The 21,919-nt window shown below is 37.5% G+C and overlaps 1 protein-coding gene across 1 annotated transcript; it reads right to left on the bottom strand.

The window, feature by feature from the left end:
- Nucleotides 1-279: 279 nt before the first annotated feature.
- LOC110878643 (UPF0603 protein At1g54780, chloroplastic) lies at nucleotides 280-3,125 on the bottom strand. Its single transcript, XM_022126985.2, has 3 exons — nucleotides 2,528-3,125; nucleotides 1,111-1,303; nucleotides 280-737 (listed from the first exon to the last, which is right to left on the bottom strand). The coding sequence occupies exons 1-3, from the start codon at nucleotides 3,086-3,088 to the stop codon at nucleotides 490-492; spliced, it is 1,002 nt and encodes a 333-aa protein (XP_021982677.2). The 5' UTR covers nucleotides 3,089-3,125; the 3' UTR covers nucleotides 280-489.
- Between the last annotated feature and the right edge of the window lie 18,794 nt (nucleotides 3,126-21,919).

Here is a 21,919-nt window from a genome sequence, read left to right as displayed (position 1 = left end):
AATTACACTAAACCTACTTTATGTTTACAAACCCTTGCACAGTTCGTCCTTTACCATAAACCCAGTTTATTTTCATGTTCAATAATTACAGTAAACCTACTTTATGTTTACAAACCCCATTCACATCATCCACCGTCAATCGCAACCCAATATAATTCATCTCCACAATCGCAAACCCAAACCCGTTCATCTCCACATTTGCCACACGTCCCCTATTCAACCAAGTTTCAGTTTAGTTAAGTACTAACTTCCCAACCCATTGACCCGTTATAGAAATATAACTCAAATCAACTCATTTGTGTACGGGTTGAAATTATCACATCTACAAAGTAGTTGTACGAAAGCACACGAATCATAAAACCGAACGAAATAACATATTTCCTGGAAACATAGGCATAATATTGTGCCATTAGTTAGTTGAAACATAAAAAAGCTGTTTTGAAGTTCATTTTTTAATTACATTGCCGGTGACAGGGGTACGGGTCTGAACTACTTTTTGGAGACATAGGCATAGTATTGTGCCATGGGGACAACGAAAGCAATAACCAACAAACCTCCGACAACGACTGTAAACTGGTCTCGTTTCTCAGCCGTCTCTTCCTTAGTTTTGAAGTTGGATTCCCTTTTGGCGTCTTTAGGTTGCGGGCCACCAGGATCAGGTAGACCGTCAATCGCTGCAGCGAGTCGTTTAGCACTACTATAAAGTGCTTCATTATACTTCTCGTCTACCGCCAACACTGGAGTAATAATACACAACCAAGAGATATGTTAGTTGGCCATTGGTTCTTATGTTCCGGTTATTATTTTTCTCATTGATCCTGTTGTTGTCTAACCAAAATATAAACCTTTAAACAATTTGACATTGTAAAGACGATATTTTGTTCATTCTCGCTAAGGCAAAATATCTTCAGATCCATATATATGTGTGTTTGTATGTGTATACATACGAAATATTTGTATTTAGTGAATAGAAGATTATCATATGCAGTGGAAAAGAGAAAGAGAGACGGTTAAAAACGATCTATCACATTTAAAGTAGTAATAGGTGTAAGTGTCCATGCGGTTCCTTATTAATTTATAGCATAATGAAGATACGTGATAGATGATTACCAGGAAGGTTCTGGGATACAACGGAATCAAGAACAGTATCACCGACAGCCTGGATGAATGCAGGGCCCCCGGTCACTGCCCCTTCTTTTTGACTGGTCACCAGTACCACTATCCCTTTGTTGTTTCCCTCTTCAAGTGTCGGGTACCAACGCTCCAATACTTGGTCTGCATACTCGAACGCATCAGCTTTACTCTGCAAACCCCATGTTCATCGTCAAATAAATATTTCATTCCCCTGCCTGTTTAGTTTACACATTTATCGTATTTTGTATTTATTACAGACAAACAGTCACTTTTATAAAAATCAAAAGGGCACTATATGGCATGGATCTTGTTGAACCATACACAAAATAAACAACCCTTTTCACCAAAAAACTATACACTACTGTCATAGTGTTAGCTTGATTGCAAGTTCTAATTCTCTTTTATACTAATATTATTTATAAGAAATCAAAAAAAAAAAAAAAAAATCCTATATTAAAGATGAAAATTAGGCTTGACTATACTGGATTAGGTTAAGGGTAACTTGAAATATGTAATATGAGTTGGGTTGATTTGGAAAGATCCACCCATGCCTTTTTCTCATATTTATTGAACTTCTTCTTACTAAAATACTTACATATAAGCATTAAATAAATAAAGTTATTGGTATTTAAATAACGAATGTATTAAAGCACTCCCTCTATTTCAAAATGATGTACATCTTTTTATATTTTGGTAATCGTGAGAACCCGTTACCGGAAAACCCACCAATGCCCTGCTAACCAATGGAATCAGGTAAAACACAGTTTGCGTCGGGCGTGTGGCCTTCAAGATTGTTAAAAGGCCAAAAAAACAATGAAAGATGGATTCGGACCTAAGACCCTGCTAGAAGGACTCGGGATAATTCAAGTTACTCATTTTACTCTTAATCACTAAATTACATTACTTGCATATTTCTAAAACCATATGCAATTTATACGAGCAAACCTGGAGTTTAGCTATCATACAATGCATTAATCATATCTTTCTACAATCTGGTGACTTTCGTCTAGTTCACACTTATTTTGGGACGGATGGAGTGTTAAAAAAATTCACGTATAACAAATGACATTTCTAACTTTGTAAATTTAACTGTATATATTGAAAAAAAAAATGTTTGCTTGCGGAGAACGTCCAAATCTTATATATAAACTTATTAAAGAATCTACTTTAATTAAGTTAGAAGCTTCCCTAAGGGCTTCCTTCAAGTTATTCTATTCCCTTCAACTAAAAACCTACTATGATCACAATATGTAACTGTTTCTTCACATTAGGTTGGCATAACATTGTGATTAACGCAAAATAACACCTAACTATTGAAAGTAAAAACCAATCATTGCCATTTTATAACGACATATAATCAAACAATTGGTGTGCAGCTAACTAACTAACTAACCGTGAGCTTCCGAACAGTGACAAAATTAATCCGAATTTTCTTCCGGTACTCCAAATCCGACAACAAATTCTTCAAATCCGACCGGGTAACCCGGCTAAGAACACCAGCATCATCCACCACATAGCTTTCTTTCGGGGGGCCATCATTGAGCACATCAAATTCGGATGCAACTGCGGACCCAACTGGAGTGAAATTGAGTGCTAAGGAGATAGCCAAAGCGGCTAACCCATGTGAAAACCAAGTTGGGTTGGTGGGAATTGCTGAAAAAGATTGAAAGAATGAATCTTTTTTGAGATTACAGCAAAGGGGTTTGGGGTTTGGGAGAGTGAGGGTGTTTGATGATCTGGTGGGATTTTGTTGTTGGAGTGTGGATTTAAGATTGAAAAGAGAAGATAAAGATCTTGGAGCTAAAATGGTTTCCATTTGCAGCAGGGATTTGATGATGAACATGCGATTGTTGTTCTCATGGTGTTTGGATGTGTAGTTGTGGAACGAGTTATTATGAGTGGTTTGGATTGGCTGCTTCACTTTTGTGGATAATGTGTTATCTATTTTAATCATGGTTGTAAAAGTCGTTAGGCACTCTCTACTTAGTCAACTGGGGAGTTGAGAGTACTCGGTGTAGGCGGAGAGTACTCAGGAAGTACTCGGACATGTTAAATTATAAAGAAATTACATGTCGGAAATTAAATATATGTCTAATAGCATAAATTTACTAATATTTATAACAAAATAGTTGAAAATGATATTCATTATTTAATATAAATGATAATCATATAAATTATGTTTTATTATTTGTAAGTTAGACTCGGCCCGAATTGACCTACTAGATCCAATTTTGGCCGAGGTTGACCGCGTTTGATCGATTCCGAGTAATTAGGCGGAGTTAGAGAAAGTCGCCTCGGCAACCTACCTTGTAGCGGCTATTCGGGGAGTACTCGGCCTTGGAAACCTTGTTTTACAACCATGATTTTAAATACAGGAGCAGTTTAGAATATAAATTACAAGTTTTGCCAAATTGCAAGTAGTGTTTTTTTACTTTAAAATTTACTGGTTTTGTCCTTAACATTTCAAAATTCTGCACGTTATGTCCTTTAACCCTAACTTAGTCAGATTTATTGGTTAAATATAGTCATGTGCTTTGCACATGAGAGCATTCTTGTCATTTTATCTCTTTAGAGACTATTGTGTAAAACAAGTTATATTAAAGGGTTATTGTGTAAAAAATAAAAAATGTATAAACAAATAAAAGAAATTTTGCACTTTTTTTCTCTCTCTAAACTTTTTCTCTCTCTCTTTAACCACATGTGTTGTGGTCGAGTCATTGCTCCGCCGGTAGACGGTGCCACCACCGTTTCACTTCTGCAACAACCGCCATCCCCACTATGAACCTCCTCATCGAAACTGCCACCATACTCCGTCGCACACATCCTTGTGAGCTAATCACGATGTAAGTCCCTCAACTCCAATCATATAACATTTATAGCAAACACTTGAATCATATAAAACAACATCTTACTACATATTAATTGAAAAAAATAAATAGGGTAAATTACACTTTTCATCCTTTATGTTTATACAGGATTATAATGGATACCCTTTAACTTTAATAATTACAGTCACAGTCTTTTTTTGTTAAAAGCATTACATTGTTGGTCTTTTAGCACTAACCCAGTTAAAATTTTTAATTAAGTATGACATGTGTGATGCACCTAAGGATAGATTAGTAATTTCACTAATATATTTAAACAAAAAGATAACCATAAAAAGGCAACCAAACACCAGCACTTCTATCAATATCATCCTTGTACCTCTTCTTCTCCTTTTCTATCAATATCATCCTTGTACCTCTTCTTCTCCTTCTCTGTTAGACTAACCCTCATCGATTTGTTAAGACCTAACACCAGCACTTCCATCAATATGGTGGTGGCCGGCGGTTCTTCTGGTGGGTGGCCGGTGGTTTTTGAACAGGTAGCAAACATATATGGTGGTGGCCAATGGTTCTCCGGCCACCGCCGGAAGCACGACGGACCTCCGGCTGTTACCGTTGAAGACTACCGTGAGATTTTTACAACTGATTCTTCGATTTCGGTACTCGATCTTTCTACTTTAAAAGAAGCTTCTGGAGGTTTGAATATGGAAATCTGGATCTTACTTGAGATGAAGCTAGGTAATTGTTTTTTTTTAAGTGTTTGAAAGAAAATTATTTTTGTTAGTTGTGTTGGTGAAGATGATGCAGTTTTCCCCTAATTATAACAATGTGGTTGTGTTTGATTAAGTTATGTAAAGAAATATTAGGTAAGAGAGAAGAGGGATGACAGCTTTTTTACATATGTATATTATTCCTCATTTTTGATTTTCCAATTTTTTAGATCTATATTCTAAGAGGTTTTCGTTGTCTCGTAGTCGTTGAATGAACAAGGACCGGTTGTTTTGTCCGTATGAGATTGAGGCTCGAAGTTTAATTGAAGCAATCAGTGTAGAACAAAATGGAAGCAATTTCACATCCGATTAACAAATGGAATGAAAAAGAAGGTAGAAATTGATGATTTTAGAAACGAATGGAATGAAAAAGAAGGTAGAAATCCCAACGCTCGCAATCGCAATCGAAACGGCAAAAATCGTCGCACCGAACACTCGAATCAAGTGGCTAACCAACCAAGTAACCAGCCGATCGACCAGCCGCTCGATCGAGCTACCACTCGATCGACTAGCCAGTCGACCGGGCTGCCAACTCGATCAACCAGCCACATTCCACCCTTTCCACTTTTGGTAAGCCTATAAATACCCCTGTCAACATCACAACTTACCACTTTTGCACTCTCTTGTCCGACCAGTGCTCTAACCTTACCTTTTCTCCGATTTCTCGCGATTCCGGTAAGATCCCGTCCTAAATCTTGTACTTTCTTCATCTACACGCACTCCTACACCTTTCTATCTTTTGAATCTTAACTTTTAACCGTGAAATCACTAGATTTGAGATATTCTAGGATGATGTCATCATGGTGTTCTTGAGAACTTCATGTTTTGGCTTCAATCCACCAAGAACAACTTAGATCTGAACGATCTCCACACGAATAAACAAAGATCTTTCATAGATCTGAACATATTCATGGTGAAAAGGGTTACTCTTTTACACTCAGTGCACTCAAAAACCGATAGAATTGGAGCTTGTTCTAACCTTCTACTCTTTCTTGTTGATGTGTTGGTTCAAGATCTGGATTCTATCCATGAGACCACCGATTTCGGGTTAACCAGGAACAACCATCTTGAACCGGTTATGTGACAAATCTCATTAATATTTATAATTAGAATGATAATTAGTCAATAAGGAAACCCTAATTGAGACACCCAAGTAATTCTGCACTAACCCTAAAATTTTCGGAACAATCGGAATTAGGATCAGGGCCCCTAAAACTCAAGGGGGGTTAAACCCTAGTGATAATTATCTTTAAAATTTCGTTGTACAGATGAAATTCGATTTTTGAGTGAATCAGCTAAGCTAGTCCCGTAGCCAGCAAGTCTACATAAATAGACTGCACCCCTTACGGACCGTAAGGGGAAATGCCATACGGTCCGTAAGAGTGTCCCAAAATTCACTATAAATAGCAGACCTTGGCAGTAGCTTTTAGAAGTTGAAACGACGTCCCAACTTTCTGTATACGTCGAATTAGCACAGAAATACTACAATTAAACACACACTGCACTCGAATCGCTGCCGCAAAACAGGGTAATTACTCGATCGCTATTACGATTCATTTTCCGAGATCAATATATCCAAAGAATGTTTAAGTGCCGCCCACATTGGGTTATACTTTGTCGTTCGTCGTTAAATCGATGAATGTTTAAGTATTGCACTTTGTCGTTCATTGTGAGAATTTGATTTCGTGAGTTATCGTGACTGCTGTATTGATCACTAACCCGGTTTTGTGTGCATTATTATTTAATTAGGTTAAACAAGGCTAAATCATATTCTGCCCGTGTTAAATCTGCAATGTGGGTCATTCTCTTTTTATCAACTGTTTTACAATACTCCATATTATTCAGAATTATAATTACAGTGATTAAGTTTACGTAATCACCAAATTACAGCCAGTATGTGGGGTATTGTGCACATTACTACAGTTTTAATCACATTAGGTGGGCGAACCTAAAATTAAGTGATATACGTCATTCATTGGGGCAGCCAATGGTGATATGACCACAGTCACAGATCCGGTCGAGTGACAAATACTGTGGGTAGTTGGTTGATAATAAACATATGTAAAAACTCTTAATACTGTGAATTATAACAAATGTGTCGTTTTAGTAAATAGAATGATTCACTCAGTATTTCCCCGCTGACAAAACCTTTTTCAAACATGTTTCAGGTGATCTACTGTAATTCAGGAAAAGTGTCGGGGAAGCATTTCAAGCTTAAGATAGTGGCTCAGTATAAAATAAAGAAATATGTTTTGAAATAAAGATTTATCAGAAAAATCTTATTATTGTAAATTATCAGGGTTTTATCCCGAGTTGTGAAATAAAATAATCGGGAAAAGTTTTTAGCTTTATAACGATCCTGATGTTAAAATTTCCGCTGCTAAAATCACATAAATAAATATCACGGGATTTCTGTCTCGCGGCTCCTGAAACGGGTCAAACCGGGTCGGGGGCCGTGACAGAAATAAGGTGGTATCAGAGCCACTGAGTTAAGCTAATTAAGTATTTAAAAGATACTTAATTTTTCCTAATTACTATTATGTGATTATGTGTTTTATTAAATTGACTATTTGTTAGTTACAGTATGGGTAAGCAAAAGCTGCAAGATATCTATCTTAAATTAGATAGGTCAGTCTATGAAGAGGGAAGTTCATCCAAAACTAAATTTTCAAAACTCCCTACAATCCCTGAAGAAGGAATATTTGTGCGAAAAGCACAATATGAGAAACTGCGTTCTCCTAGAAAAAGGAGTATGATTATTAAGAAAAGTAAAGAACAAATCCGGGAAAAGAGGATTAAAAAGGAAACCCAGGAGTTAATCAATAAATCACCTTGGGAAGATAAGCTAGATGAGAAATGGGCAAATTTGTATATGCTAGCCACTGTAGCAGAACATGCAAATCTTTAAATACCCTAAGTCTAGTAATAGCACTTCTCAGTAAATAAATAAATAAATCTGAGTGTGTTCTTTCCTGTTATTTTGTACAAATAGTGTGCAATAAAACTTCGATGTTTATTTGTTAAACTTTGTTCCAAAGTTTTAACTTAGCATTTCTGTGCATTTTGCATATATGCTACACATCATGAGCGAGATATCTGAAGCTTTTCAGAACATCAATCTTTATCCGGTGAATATAGAAGTTTCCCAAGAGTTTACTGGATACTTTGCTGATGTGGACCAACCTGTAGAATTCCATGCTCCACCTTTGACAAAGCCAAAACGAAAGAAAAAGAAGAATTACGTATGGGGACATCGTATACGTAGGAAAAAGCCAGCTCCAAAACTTCCTAAAATAAACAATCCTTTAGAAATAGCAAAAGAAACTGGTAAACAGCCGGAGATGGAAATTGAAGTTAAGAAAGATTCTCGGCAAATGGAGATGCAGTTTGAGGAATATTCTCAAGAAATAGAAATGGAAGTAGGGCAAGGTTCTAGACCAACACAGATAGAAATTGGAGAGAGCTCCAATCAAAACCAAAACCAGGGAATAACTTTTCAGGATGAAATAGATTTCCTATTAGCAAACTGTGAGACTATTCAGCCTGTCAATACGAATATTTTTACCTATCCTATCGAAAATCCAATCCCTATGAATTTTGCACCAGCAATCCCAGAACCAATAGTCCACGCTCAACCTGTAGAAATGGAAGAATGGTGGACGAATGATTGGCAATTTCAAAATATTGTCAACGACCCTTATTCCTTCCTTCTGCAATTCGATCCAGAACCCCTACCTAATCCACCAATGAGCACTGAGAATATGGCTGAACTTCGCCATTTCGGTGAAGAATTGATGGATGCAGGGAATAGAATCAGGGAGATAGGGGGACAGATTGCCTGGAAATATGATGAAAGGGAAATGCGTTTTTAGAACAACAAATGGTGAGGGATAGGAAGGTGGTAAAATTATAGTTGTGTAATAGTATAGTAAATAGTGAAATCAGTCTGTAACATAACTCCAAATAAAACTTTGCAAAATATCTGTGTGTAGTGATGCATACTATAACGGATATGAAATGGAATCGAGAAATCGATAGTTTTGACTTTACGTGCATTGTGAATTGTCTGATTGTTTGTGTATAAATTGCTAGTTATCAAATACTAATAAAAAAATTATTATATATTATCAGATGGCAAATAGTGGTAATGAACCAGTAAATGAGGTTAATCAGTCGGAGCAACATCCAGGGGATCAATATATGACTCGACAAGATATTGAAAATATTGTTGCTCAAGGGATAGCCAATGCTATTCCAGCATTCGTTGCTGCTGTAAAAAGTCCAATCGAACCGCAACATATCATTCCTAGTAAACGTACTATTGAAGATAACTTCAGTAATAGTATAAATGGGGGCAATAATCATGACAATGAATCTCAGCACACGTCGCTCAATAAGAAACAGAAAGCTGCAACACCTGGTTGCACTTTCAAAGAATTCCTTGCTTGTAAACCCACGGAATTTGCAGGCAATGAAGGGGCAACTGCATCACTGCGTTGGTTAGAGAAAACCGAAGCAGTAATTGCAATAAGTAAGTGTGCCAAAGATGATCAAGTCATGTACGCATCAAATCTGTTTAAAGAAGGAGCACTTGAATGGTGGAACACTGTGTTACAAGCTAAAGGAAGAAATAGGGCTTATGCTATGACTTGGGAAGAATTTAAGAGTCTAGTAGAAAGAAAATTCTGTCCTGAATACGAAAAGGAACAAATGGCAAATAAGTTCCTAACTCATCGGATGTTAGGTGTAGATTGTCGTGGTTATACTTCGACATTCTTCGAATATGCTAGAGTGGTACCTAACCTGGCTTCGCCAGAACCGGTACTCATTTCTCGCTATATTTGGGGATTAATTCGCGAAATTCGAAATATCGTTAAGGCTGCGAGACCTCGCACTATTGACGATGCAGTAGAATTAGCTAACACCCTAACCGATGAACTGATACGCACAAGAGATGAAGACAGGAAGAAGGAATTAGCCCAGAAAATTACCCAAGGATTTAGGGTGGGTAACAGTAGTAATTTCAAGAAAAGAGGAGCAGGGCAATCTTCATGTCACGGCTCCCCGACCCACCCTGGACGGAGTCGGGGGACCGCGAGACAGTTCCCGTGGTATTTAATTAATGCGGCAGCGGAAGTCTTTTTATAACAGGATCTTTTATCCGTGAAATATGCTCGTTTAATATATTACACCAAGTTTAAGGGATACATCCCATAATTTACAATAAGTTGATTTCACATAGAAATCTTTATTTTTCAAAACACGTTTTATTCATTTATTTACACTGAGCCACTTCTCTGAGCTTGATAGTGCTTTACTGCACTTTTCCTGGATCACACAGATCACCTGAAACATGTTTGAAAAAGGTTTTGTCAGCGGGGAAATACTGAGTGAATCATTCTGTTTTTCTAAAACGACCCGTTAGTTATAATTTACAGTATTAAGAGCGATTACAATGTTTCTATCAACCAATTATCAAGAATGGGTATTTGTCACTCGATTCATTTCTGTGACTGTGGTCATACCACTATTGGGTCCCGTTGCCCAAATAGTGACGGTGTACTCACACAGAGTAGAAATAACTCACATAGAGTAATATTCACTCACATAGAGTGATAATAACAGTACTGTGCACAATACCCCACATACCAGCTGTAATTTGGTGATTACAAAGACTTAATCCCTGTAATTATAACCTTTGAAAATAATTTGAGGTATTGTAATACTTACTCACAAACTGTGAGAAAACAGTTTAAAAAGAAGAATGACTCACATTGCAGATTAACGAGCAATAGATATAAGCCTACTGATTAGCCTTGCTTAAACCTAATTTAACACAATGCACACACACAGGTTAGTAACTAATACAGCAATTACATCAATTCACGAGATTAACCTTCACAACGATTAATCAGTGCAATACTCGATAATTCAATCGGATTCACAACGAATAACAGAGCATAGTCCGAATTCGAACAGCACTCTAATATTCAAGTCGAAATCACGACGAATAATCAAAGTACAAGCTCAATTGAGCAGCACCCGGACTATCGTTGGATAGTTATAATCGATCGGACGTTGAATCGTAATAGCGATCGAGTTATTACCCTGATTGCGGCAGCGTTTCGATAATTGTGTGTGTGTTGGACTGTTTTACTTATAACTCGACGTATATTATGAATTTTAACGTCGTTCAAGTGCCAGATTTCAAGTCCCAACCCCTGCTATTTATACTGAAAATTTGTCACCGTCGCGTAGCGCGAGGGGGTACCCCTTTAGGCGTCGCGCTACGCGAGTGACCACCCTACTTTCATAGACTAGGTTTTTGCGTGTGTAGGCTTGCTGAGTCGTTAGATTTTTAAAATTCTATTTCGACAGAGAGTTATGATGATAATCGTAACTAGGGTTTTGCCCCCCCTGAGTTTTAGGGGCCCTGATCCTGATTCTGATTATTCTGGAAATTTTAGGGTTAGTGCAGAATTACTTGGGTTTCTCAATTAGGGTTTCCTTATTACCTAATTACCATCCTAATTATGGATTTTAGTGGCAGTTGTTACATCCTCCCCACCTTAAGAAAAATCTCGTCCTCGAGATTTACTGGAATAGATGAGGGTACTTTCGCTTCATTTCTGATTCCAGTTCCCAAGTGTATTCTGGTCCCCTTCTTGAATTCCATTTGACCTTTACTAGCACTAGTCGTTTGTGCTTGAGAAACTTGACCTTTCTATCTTCAATCTGTAGTGGTTTCTCTATAAATTTTAACTTTTCGTTCACCTCTACATCTTGAAGAGGTACTACCAGGGATTCGTCTGCTAAGCATTTCTTAAGATTGGATACATGAAATACATCATGTACTCCAGCTAATTCTTCTGGTAGTTGTAAACGATAAGCAACTGGTCCTATTCGTTGAATCACGGGGAATGGTCCAACGTATCTTGGACTTAGCTTTCCTTTCTTACCGAATCGTACTACTCCTTTCCAAGGAGAAACTTTTAAAAGTACTTTATCTCCGATTTGAAATTCTAAAGGCTTGCGACGATTGTCTGCATAGCTCTTTTGACGATCTCGAGCTGTTTTTAGTCTTTCCTTGATTTGAGTTATCTTGTCAGTAGTTTCTTGTACAATTTCAGGACCTGATAATTGACTTTCTCCGATTTCTGCCCAACATACTGGAGTTCTGCACTTACGTCCGTAGAGTGCTTCAAATGGTGCAGCTTCGATGCTTGAATGATAACTATTGTTATAGGAGAATTCAATTAATGGCAAATGGTTATCCCAATTACCACCAAAGTCAATTACACATGCTCGGAGCATGTCTTCTAACGTTTGTATGGTCCTTTCACTCTGTCCGTCTGTTTGTGGATGATAAGCAGTACTTAGATTTAGTCGAGTTCCCATTGCTTTCTGAAAACTTTTCCAGAAATGCGAAGTAAATCGACTATCTCTATCCGATACAATGGAGAGCGGAACTCCATGTAGGGATACTACTTCGTCCACGTAGAGTTGTGCTAACCTGTCCATACTAAAGGTTTCTTTCATTGGTAGAAAATGAGCTGACTTGGTTAATCGGTCTACGATTACCCAAATCGCATCATTACCTCTTTTGGTTTTGGGTAACTTTGTAACAAAGTCCATTGTTATAAGTTCCCATTTCCATACAGGCATTTCTAACTGTTGTAGTAGTCCTGAAGGTTTCTGGTGTTCAGCTTTAACTTGTGAACAAGTTAAGCACTTGGATACGTATTCCGCTATATCCTTTTTCATTCCTATCCACCAGAAATTATTCCTTAAATCTTGGTACATCTTATTGTTTCCTGGGTGCATGGTATACCTAGATTTATGAGCTTCTTCTAAAATCTTATTCCTTAATTCTCCTTGCTTAGGTACCCAAATTCGTTTCTTATGGAATTTCCAAATTCCATCATTTCCTTGTTCTAATTCTTTTAGGTAACCTTTCATTCCTTCAGCATCGTCTTGGATTGCTGCTTTCTGAACTTCTTTAATTTGTGCCATTAAATCTACTTGTAGATTTAACCTTAGAGCACGGACTTGTTTCTGTTTCTCATGATACTTACGACTTAAGGCATCTGCAACTACATTTGCCTTTCCTTCGTGGTATTGGATATCACAGTCGTAATCGCTTAGCATCTCCATCCATCTTCTTTGCCTCATGTTTAATTCTTTTTGCCCAAATATATATCTTAAACTTTTATGATCGGTATAGACAGTAAACTTACTTCCATACAGATAATGTCTCCATATCTTATGGGCAAAAATTATGGCTCCTAATTCTAGATCATGAGTCGTATAATTTTCTTCGTGCCTTTTCAATTGTCTAGAAGCATACGCAATTACCTTCTTGCGTTGCATTAACACACATCCGTATCCTAATTTTGAAGCATCACAATATACTTCAAAATCTTCTGTTCCTTCGGGTAAAGCTAAGATTGGTGCATTTGTCAACCTATGCTTTAAAATCTTAAAGGCTTCTTCTTGTCTAGGTCCCCATTCAAACTTAGCAGCTTTACAGGTTAACTTAGTTAATGGTACGGCTATCTTAGAAAAATCTTTGATAAATCGTCTATAGTATCCAGCTAAGCCTAGAAAACTTCTTATCTCCATAGCTGTTTGTGGAACTTTCCACTTCGTAATTGCATCTATCTTAGCAGGATCTACATGGATACCTTCGTGATTTACCACATGACCTAAGAATTGTACTTCTTGCAGCCAGAATTCACATTTTGATAATTTGGCATAAAGCCTTTCGGTTCTTAACAAAGTTAAGAGAACATGTAAATGCTCACAATGTTCTTTTTGGCTTTTGGAGTAAATAAGTATATCGTCGATGAAAACGATTACAAATTTATCCAAGTATGGTTTACAGATACGATTCATCATGTCCATGAATGCTGCTGGGGCATTCGTTAATCCAAAGGGCATGACTGTAAACTCATAATGACCATACCTAGTTCTGAAAGCAGTTTTAGGTATGTCTTCTTCTTGTACTTTCAACTGATGGTATCCGGATCTTAAATCTATCTTAGAGAAATACCTAGCTCCTTGCAATTGATCAAAAAGATCATCAATCCTAGGTAATGGGTATCGATTCTTAATTGTAACCTTATTCAATTCTCTATAATCGATACACATTCTCATCGATCCATCTTTCTTTTTCACAAACAGTACCGGTGCACCCCAAGGGGATGAACTAGGTTGTATGAATCCTTTGCTTAATAATTCATCTAATTGCTTTTTCAATTCTAGCATTTCGGTAGGTGCTAATCTATATGGTGCTTTAGCTATTGGTGCAGTACCTGGAATTAAATGAATTCTAAACTCTACTTCCCTATCAGGTGGTAATCCAGGTAATTCTTCTGGAAAAACGTCTGGGTATTCTGACACTACTGGGATGTCCTGAAGTTCCTTATCCTTAGTATTAATGATTACTGAAATCATATACATCATTTCCTGTTTTCTCGAATAACTAGCCATCTTCATTACTGAGATGAATTTTAGTGGCTTTCGAGGTCTATTTCCAGTAATTAAAATTACTTCTCCTGTAGGGGTTTGAATTTCTACTGCATTTTTGTCACATAGGATTCGAGCATGGTTGGCTATTAACCAATCCATTCCTAATACTACATCGAATCCTGCTAAATTCATTGGTAACAAATTTGCAGAAAACTTATGGCCTAATAACTCTATTTTTCCTTCTTGCCAGATTTTATCTAATTTTACAGAATTTCCTTCTGCGGTTTCTACTGTGAAGTTTTGCCTAAGAGTGGTTAAAGGTAACTTAAGATCTTGGCAAAATAAAGTATTTATAAAACTTTGGTTCGCACCAGAGTCAAATAATACTTTTGCAAATACGTTGTGAACTAAGAACGTACCAGCTATCACATCTGGAATGAGTTCGGCCTCTTGAGTGGTCAGCTGGAATGCACGAGCATTTTTCTTGGTTGTTCCTTCCGTGGGTCTGGCTTGGTTAACTATAGGTTTAGCTAACTTAGGACATTCAGATTGAAAGTGTCCCCTCTCTCTGCAATTGTAACAAACTTTTGTTTTCTTCCTGCAGTCTTCTTCCCGATGTCCTTTCATTTTGCAAAAATTGCAAACCATATTGCATTGTCCATAATGCTTCTTTTTGCAAACTTTGCAGAAAGGAGATGATGAAGATTGTCCGGTTCCTCTCTTCTTGACATTACCCATACGAAATCCTTGGGTAATCTTGTGAGCTAATTCCTTCTTGCGATTTTCCTCTCTTGTGCGTACCAATTCATCTGTTAGGGTATTAGCTAATTCTACAGCATCGTCAATAGTACGAGGTCTCGCAGCTTTAACGATGTTTCGGATTTCACTAATTAACCCCCAGATGTAACGAGAGATAAGTACCGGTTCTGGCGAAGCCAGTGATGGCACTACCCTTGCGTATTCAAAGAATGTCGAAGTATAGCCCCGACAATCTACGCCTAACATACGATGACTTAGGAACTTGTTTGCCATTTGTTCCTTCTCGTATTCGGGACAGAATTTTCTTTCTACTAAACTCTTAAATTCTTCCCAACTCATTGCATAAGCTATCCTTCTTCCTTTTGCCTGGAGGACCGTGTTCCACCATTCGAGTGCTCCTTCTTTGAATAGATTTGATGCATACATCACCTGGTCTCCATCGGCACATTTGCTTATTGCAATTACTGCCTCGGTTTTCTCTAACCAACGCAGTGTTGCAGTTGCCCCTTCGTTACCTGCAAATTCAGCGGGTTTGCAAGCAAGAAATTCTTTGTAAGTGCAACCAGGCGTTGCAGCTTTCATTCTTTTAGGGAGTGGGGCCTGTTGCGGATCATGATTGTCATGATTACCGCCTCCATTTATGCTGTTACTGCCGTTATCTTCTGGAATACGTTTACTAGGAATTAATTGTGGTTCGGCAGGTTTTCGAACAGCAGCTACAATTTCTGGAATAGCATGAGCTATCCCTTGGGCGATAAAATGCTCGATATCTTGTCGAGTTATATATTGATCTTCCTGTTCTTGCTCAGATTGATTTTCTTCATTAATTGGTTCATTATTAGCGTTTTCCATCTGTTAATTAGTAAAATTATTAGTGTTTAACTTATCAATGACAAAATTCACATAGATACACATAGATTATCACATCATACGAATATAACCAAAATTGTCGATTTCTTGACTTTTACTTTGTTAGTATATTGTATATGCATCCATACACACCGTATTTTACAGAGTTTTATTGCCCATTTTACAGAATTTTAAGTTACTATCATATAATACGGCTTTTTGTGGTTTAACTGACGGTTCTAGTAACGGTGCTCCCTCTCATCGTACTTCCAAGTTAGATGCTCCCCCATTTCCCTGATCCTATTACCTGTACCTATCAGTTCTTCACCGAACTGACGGAGTTCAGCTAGGTTTTTATTACTCATGGGAGGATTTGGGAGTGGTTCTGGGTCAAATTGTGGAAGGAAACTATAAGGACTGTTAACTATGTTTTGGAATTGCCAATCATTAGTCCACCATTCCTCCATTTGGCCTAATGGTCTGGTATGAACTAGTGGTTCTGGAATAGCTGGTCCTAGGTTTAGTGGGAATTGAACTGTAGCCGGGTAAGAAAAGAGATTATCGTTGATAGGCTCTAAAACATCACAATTCTCCAGTAGGCGATCTATTTCGTCCTGGAACGTGATTTCCTCAGACTGTTTAGAGCTTTCGCCAATCTCTATTCCTTTTTGTTTCAGATCTATTCCTATTTCTTTTTCAGGTGATTTCGAACCTTCTCCAGTTTCTATTTCCTTTCCCTTGCTCACACTCACAGGATTTTCTATTTTAGGGAGTTTCCTAGTGGTAGTTTTCCTACGGCGCACTTTCCTCCACCCTACATATCTTCTCTTCTTTTTAGGTTTGGCTTTTTCCAGCGGTGGAGCTTGGAATTCCACAGGTTCTTCTATGTCAGCAATGTAACCAGTAAAGTCGTGAGAGACTTCGATAGGCACTGGATATAAGTTGAGATTCTGGAATGTTTCCGACATCTCATTCATGCTGCATAGCATATATGTAAAATGCAATGTTAAAACTTTGGAACAAAGTCTAACAAACAAAATACTGAAGTTTTATTGCATACTAATTTATACAAAGAACAACAGAAATAAACACACTTAGGACTTTATTTATTTACGGGATTGTGATTTCTCTTACTAGACCCAACTTAAAGATTAGCATTTTCTGCTACAGTAGCTAGCATATAGAGATTTGCCCATTTCCCGTCTATTTTATCTTCCCAAGGTGTACTATTACCCAATTCTTGGACTTCGGGGTTAAACCTAACTCTCTTGGTTCGGGGTTTCTTTGTCTCCTGACTCTTTTTAAGTATCGAATCCCTTTTCTCTGGGGAAAGTGGATTCTCATAGTTTGCCTTGCGGACAAAGATTCCTTCTTCTAGATTTACCGGATTTCTAGAAGAAGATGCCACATCTAGTTTGTGGTAGATAGCAGACAACTTTTGTTTACCCATACTGTAACTATCAAATAATCAGTTAATAAAACAAATAATCACAAAATAACAATTAGTAAAATTAAGTATCGTGGTCCAAAATGCTTTAATTTAGGCTTAATCAGTGGCTCGATCAGTGGCTCAATTTAATTATTAGCTCTGATACCACCTTCGCTGTCACGGCTCCCCGACCCACCCTGGACGGAGTCGGGGGACCGCGAGACAGTTCCCGTGGTATTTAATTAATGCGGCAGCGGAAGTCTTTTTATAACAGGATCTTTTATCCGTGAAATATGCTCGTTTAATATATTACACCAAGTTTAAGGGATACATCCCATAATTTACAATAAGTTGATTTCACATAGAAATCTTTATTTTTCAAAACACGTTTTATTCATTTATTTACACTGAGCCACTTCTCTGAGCTTGATAGTGCTTTACTGCACTTTTCCTGGATCACACAGATCACCTGAAACATGTTTGAAAAAGGTTTTGTCAGCGGGGAAATACTGAGTGAATCATTCTGTTTTTCTAAAACGACCCGTTAGTTATAATTTACAGTATTAAGAGCGATTACAATGTTTCTATCAACCAATTATCAAGAATGGGTATTTGTCACTCGATTCATTTCTGTGACTGTGGTCATACCACTATTGGGTCCCGTTGCCCAAATAGTGACGGTGTACTCACACAGAGTAGAAATAACTCACATAGAGTAATATTCACTCACATAGAGTGATAATAACAGTACTGTGCACAATACCCCACATACCAGCTGTAATTTGGTGATTACAAAGACTTAATCCCTGTAATTATAACCTTTGAAAATAATTTGAGGTATTGTAATACTTACTCACAAACTGTGAGAAAACAGTTTAAAAAGAAGAATGACTCACATTGCAGATTAACGAGCAATAGATATAAGCCTACTGATTAGCCTTGCTTAAACCTAATTTAACACAATGCACACACACAGGTTAGTAACTAATACAGCAATTACATCAATTCACGAGATTAACCTTCACAACGATTAATCAGTGCAATACTCGATAATTCAATCGGATTCACAACGAATAACAGAGCATAGTCCGAATTCGAACAGCACTCTAATATTCAAGTCGAAATCACGACGAATAATCAAAGTACAAGCTCAATTGAGCAGCACCCGGACTATCGTTGGATAGTTATAATCGATCGGACGTTGAATCGTAATAGCGATCGAGTTATTACCCTGATTGCGGCAGCGTTTCGATAATTGTGTGTGTGTTGGACTGTTTTACTTATAACTCGACGTATATTATGAATTTTAACGTCGTTCAAGTGCCAGATTTCAAGTCCCAACCCCTGCTATTTATACTGAAAATTTGTCACCGTCGCGTAGCGCGAGGGGGTACCCCTTTAGGCGTCGCGCTACGCGAGTGACCACCCTACTTTCATAGACTAGGTTTTTGCGTGTGTAGGCTTGCTGAGTCGTTAGATTTTTAAAATTCTATTTCGACAGAGAGTTATGATGATAATCGTAACTAGGGTTTTGCCCCCCCTGAGTTTTAGGGGCCCTGATCCTGATTCTGATTATTCTGGAAATTTTAGGGTTAGTGCAGAATTACTTGGGTTTCTCAATTAGGGTTTCCTTATTACCTAATTACCATCCTAATTATGGATTTTAGTGGCAGTTGTTACACTTCAGCACAACCATTCTGCAAAATTTGCAAAAAGAAACATTTTGGAAAATGTAACAAACTTTGTAGTTTTTGCAAAACGATAGGACATCGTGAAGAAAACTGCAGGAAGAAATCCATAATTTGTTACAATTGTGGAGAAACCGGACATTTCAAAACAGAATGTCCTAAGTTAGCTAACCCAGTAGACAATAAACCCAAGGCAGCCGAAGGAGCTACTAAGAAGAATGCCAGAGCATTCCATTTAACCACTCAAGAAGCAGAGCTCATTCCGGATGTCATAGCCGGTACGTTTTTAGTTCACAACGTTTATGCAAAAGTATTATTTGACTCTGGTGCAAACCAAAGTTTTATAAATACTTCATTCTGTCGAGCTCTTAAGTTACCCTTAACTACCGTTAGGCAAATTTTTACAGTCGAAACTGCAGATGGGAATTCAGTAAAAATCAATCAGGTTTTGCAAAAAGTAGAAATAAAACTCTCAGGTCATAAATTTGCTGCAAACCTATTACCTATGAAATTAGCTGAATTTGATGTTGTGTTAGGAATGGATTGGTTAATAGCCAACCATGCTCAAATCATTTGTGATAGAAACTCTATAGAAATTCAATCACCTACTGGGAAAGTAATCATGATTACAGGAGATAAACCCCGAAAGCCGCTAAAGTTCATATCAGTAATGAAAGTTGCTAATTATGAACGCAAACAAGGAATAGTATATATGATTTCAGTAATCATTTGTACTAAAGGAAAAGAACTTAAGGAAATTCCTGTAGTCTCAGAATACCCAGAGGTATTTCCGGAAGATTTACCTGGGTTACCACCAGATAGGGAGGTAGAATTTAGGATTCATCTAATTCCAGGAACTACACCGATAGCCAAGGCACCCTATCGATTAGCTCCTACCGAAATGCTAGAATTAAAGAAGCAATTAGATGAATTACTAAGCAAAGGATTTATACAACCTAGTTCATCCCCTTGGGGTGCACCAGTGTTGTTTGTGAAAAAGAAAGATGGATCAATGAGAATGTGTATCGATTATAGAGAGTTAAATAAGGTTACAATTAAGAATCGATACCCATTACCTAGGATTGATGATCTTTTCGATCAATTACAAGGCGCTAAATATTTTTCTAAGATAGATTTGCGCTCCGGATATCATCAATTAAAGGTTCAAGAAGAAGACATACCTAAAACTGCTTTTAGAACTAGGTATGGACATTATGAGTTTACAGTCATGCCCTTTGGGTTAACTAATGCACCTGCAGCATTTATGGACATGATGAACAGGATCTTTAAACCATATTTGGATAAATTTGTAATTGTTTTCATAGACGATATACTTATTTATTCAAAAAGTCAGGTCGAACATCGTCAGCACTTGCATGCACTCTTAACTTTGTTAAGAAAAGAAAAGTTGTATGCCAAATTCTCGAAGTGTGAATTTTGGCTACAAGAAGTGCAATTCTTAGGACACATGGTGAATCACGAAGGTATTCACGTAGATCCTGCTAAGATAGAAGCAATTACCAATTGGAAGGTTCCGCAAACTGCAATAGAAATTAGAAGTTTTATAGGTTTAGCTGGGTATTATAGACGGTTTATTAAGGATTTTTCCAAGATAGCTATACCATTAACTAAGCTAACCTGTAAAGCCACTAAGTTTGAGTGGGGACCTAAACAAGAAGAAGCCTTCAGAATCTTAAAGCAGAAATTAACCAATGCTCCAATCTTAGCCTTACCAGAAGGAACAGAAGATTTTGAGGTATATTGTGATGCTTCAAAATTTGGATACGGATGTGTGTTGATGCAATGCAAGAAGGTAATTGCGTATGCTTCCAGACAATTGAAAAAGCACGAAGAAAACTATACGACTCATGATTTAGAATTAGGAGCTATAGTTTTTGCCCTTAAGATATGGAGACATTATCTGTATGGAAGTAAGTTTACTGTTTATACAGATCATAAGAGTTTAAGGTATATATTTGGGCAAAAAGAGTTAAACATGAGGCAAAGAAGATGGATGGAAATCCTGAGTGATTACGACTGTGATATTCAATATCACGAAGGAAAGACAAACGTAGTCGCAGACGCCTTAAGTCGTAAGTACCATGAAAAGCAAAGACGAGTCCGTGCTCTTAGAATAAATCTACAAGTAGATTTAATGGAACAATTGAAGGAAATTCAAGAAACGGCAATCAAGGACGATGCCGAAGGAATGAAAGGTTACCTAAAAGAATTGGAACAAGGAAACGATGGAATTTGGAAATTCCACAAAAGCAGAATTTGGGTACCTAAACAGGGAAATTTAAGGTCAAAGATTTTAGACGAAGCTCATAAATCTAGGTATACTGTACATCCAGGAAACAATAAGATGTACCAAGATTTAAGAAAGAATTTCTGGTGGATAGGAATGAAGAAGGATATAGCCGAATACGTATCTAAGTGTCTAACTTGTTCACAAGTTAAAGCCGAACATCAGAAACCTTCAGGACTACTACAACAGTTAGAAATGCCTGTATGGAAATGGGAACTTATAACAATGGATTTTGTTATTAAGTTACCCAAAACCAGAAAAGGTAATGATGCCATTTGGGTGATCGTGGACCGATTAACCAAATCCGCTCATTTTCTACCAATAAAGGAAACCTTTAGCATGGAAAGGTTAGCCAAATTGTACGTAGATGAAATAGTATCTTTACATGGAGTTCCACTCTCCATTGTATCGGATAGAGATAGTCGTTTCACTTCCCGTTTCTGGACAAGTTTCCAAGAAGCAATGGGAACCCGACTCAATCTAAGTACTGCATATCATCCACAAACAGACGGACAAAGTGAAAGGACAATCCAAACCCTAGAAGACATGCTCCGAGCATGTGTAATTGATTTTGGAGGTAATTGGGATAACCATTTACCATTAATCGAATTCTCCTATAATAATAGTTATCACTCAAGTATCGAAGCCGCTCCATTCGAAGCACTGTATGGACGCAAGTGCAGAAC

This window comes from Helianthus annuus, chromosome 9 (assembly GCF_002127325.2).
Source record: "Helianthus annuus cultivar XRQ/B chromosome 9, HanXRQr2.0-SUNRISE, whole genome shotgun sequence".
Lineage (NCBI taxonomy): Eukaryota > Viridiplantae > Streptophyta > Magnoliopsida > Asterales > Asteraceae > Helianthus > Helianthus annuus.
This window is presented reverse-complemented; position numbering and strand designations above follow the sequence as displayed.

What these genes read in the sequence shown, in the direction of transcription:
- LOC110878643 (XM_022126985.2), bottom strand. Translation starts at nt 3,088, where the DNA reads ATGATTAAAATAGATAACACATTATCCACAAAAGTGAAGCAGCCAATC. An exon ending in TCACTGTTCGGAAGCTCACG is followed by an intron (nt 1,304 to 2,527) that starts GTTAGTTAGTTA and finishes TGGGGTTTGCAG; the next exon opens with AGTAAAGCTGATGCGTTCGA. An exon ending in TGTATCCCAGAACCTTCCTG is followed by an intron (nt 738 to 1,110) that starts GTAATCATCTAT and finishes TTATTACTCCAG; the next exon opens with TGTTGGCGGTAGACGAGAAG.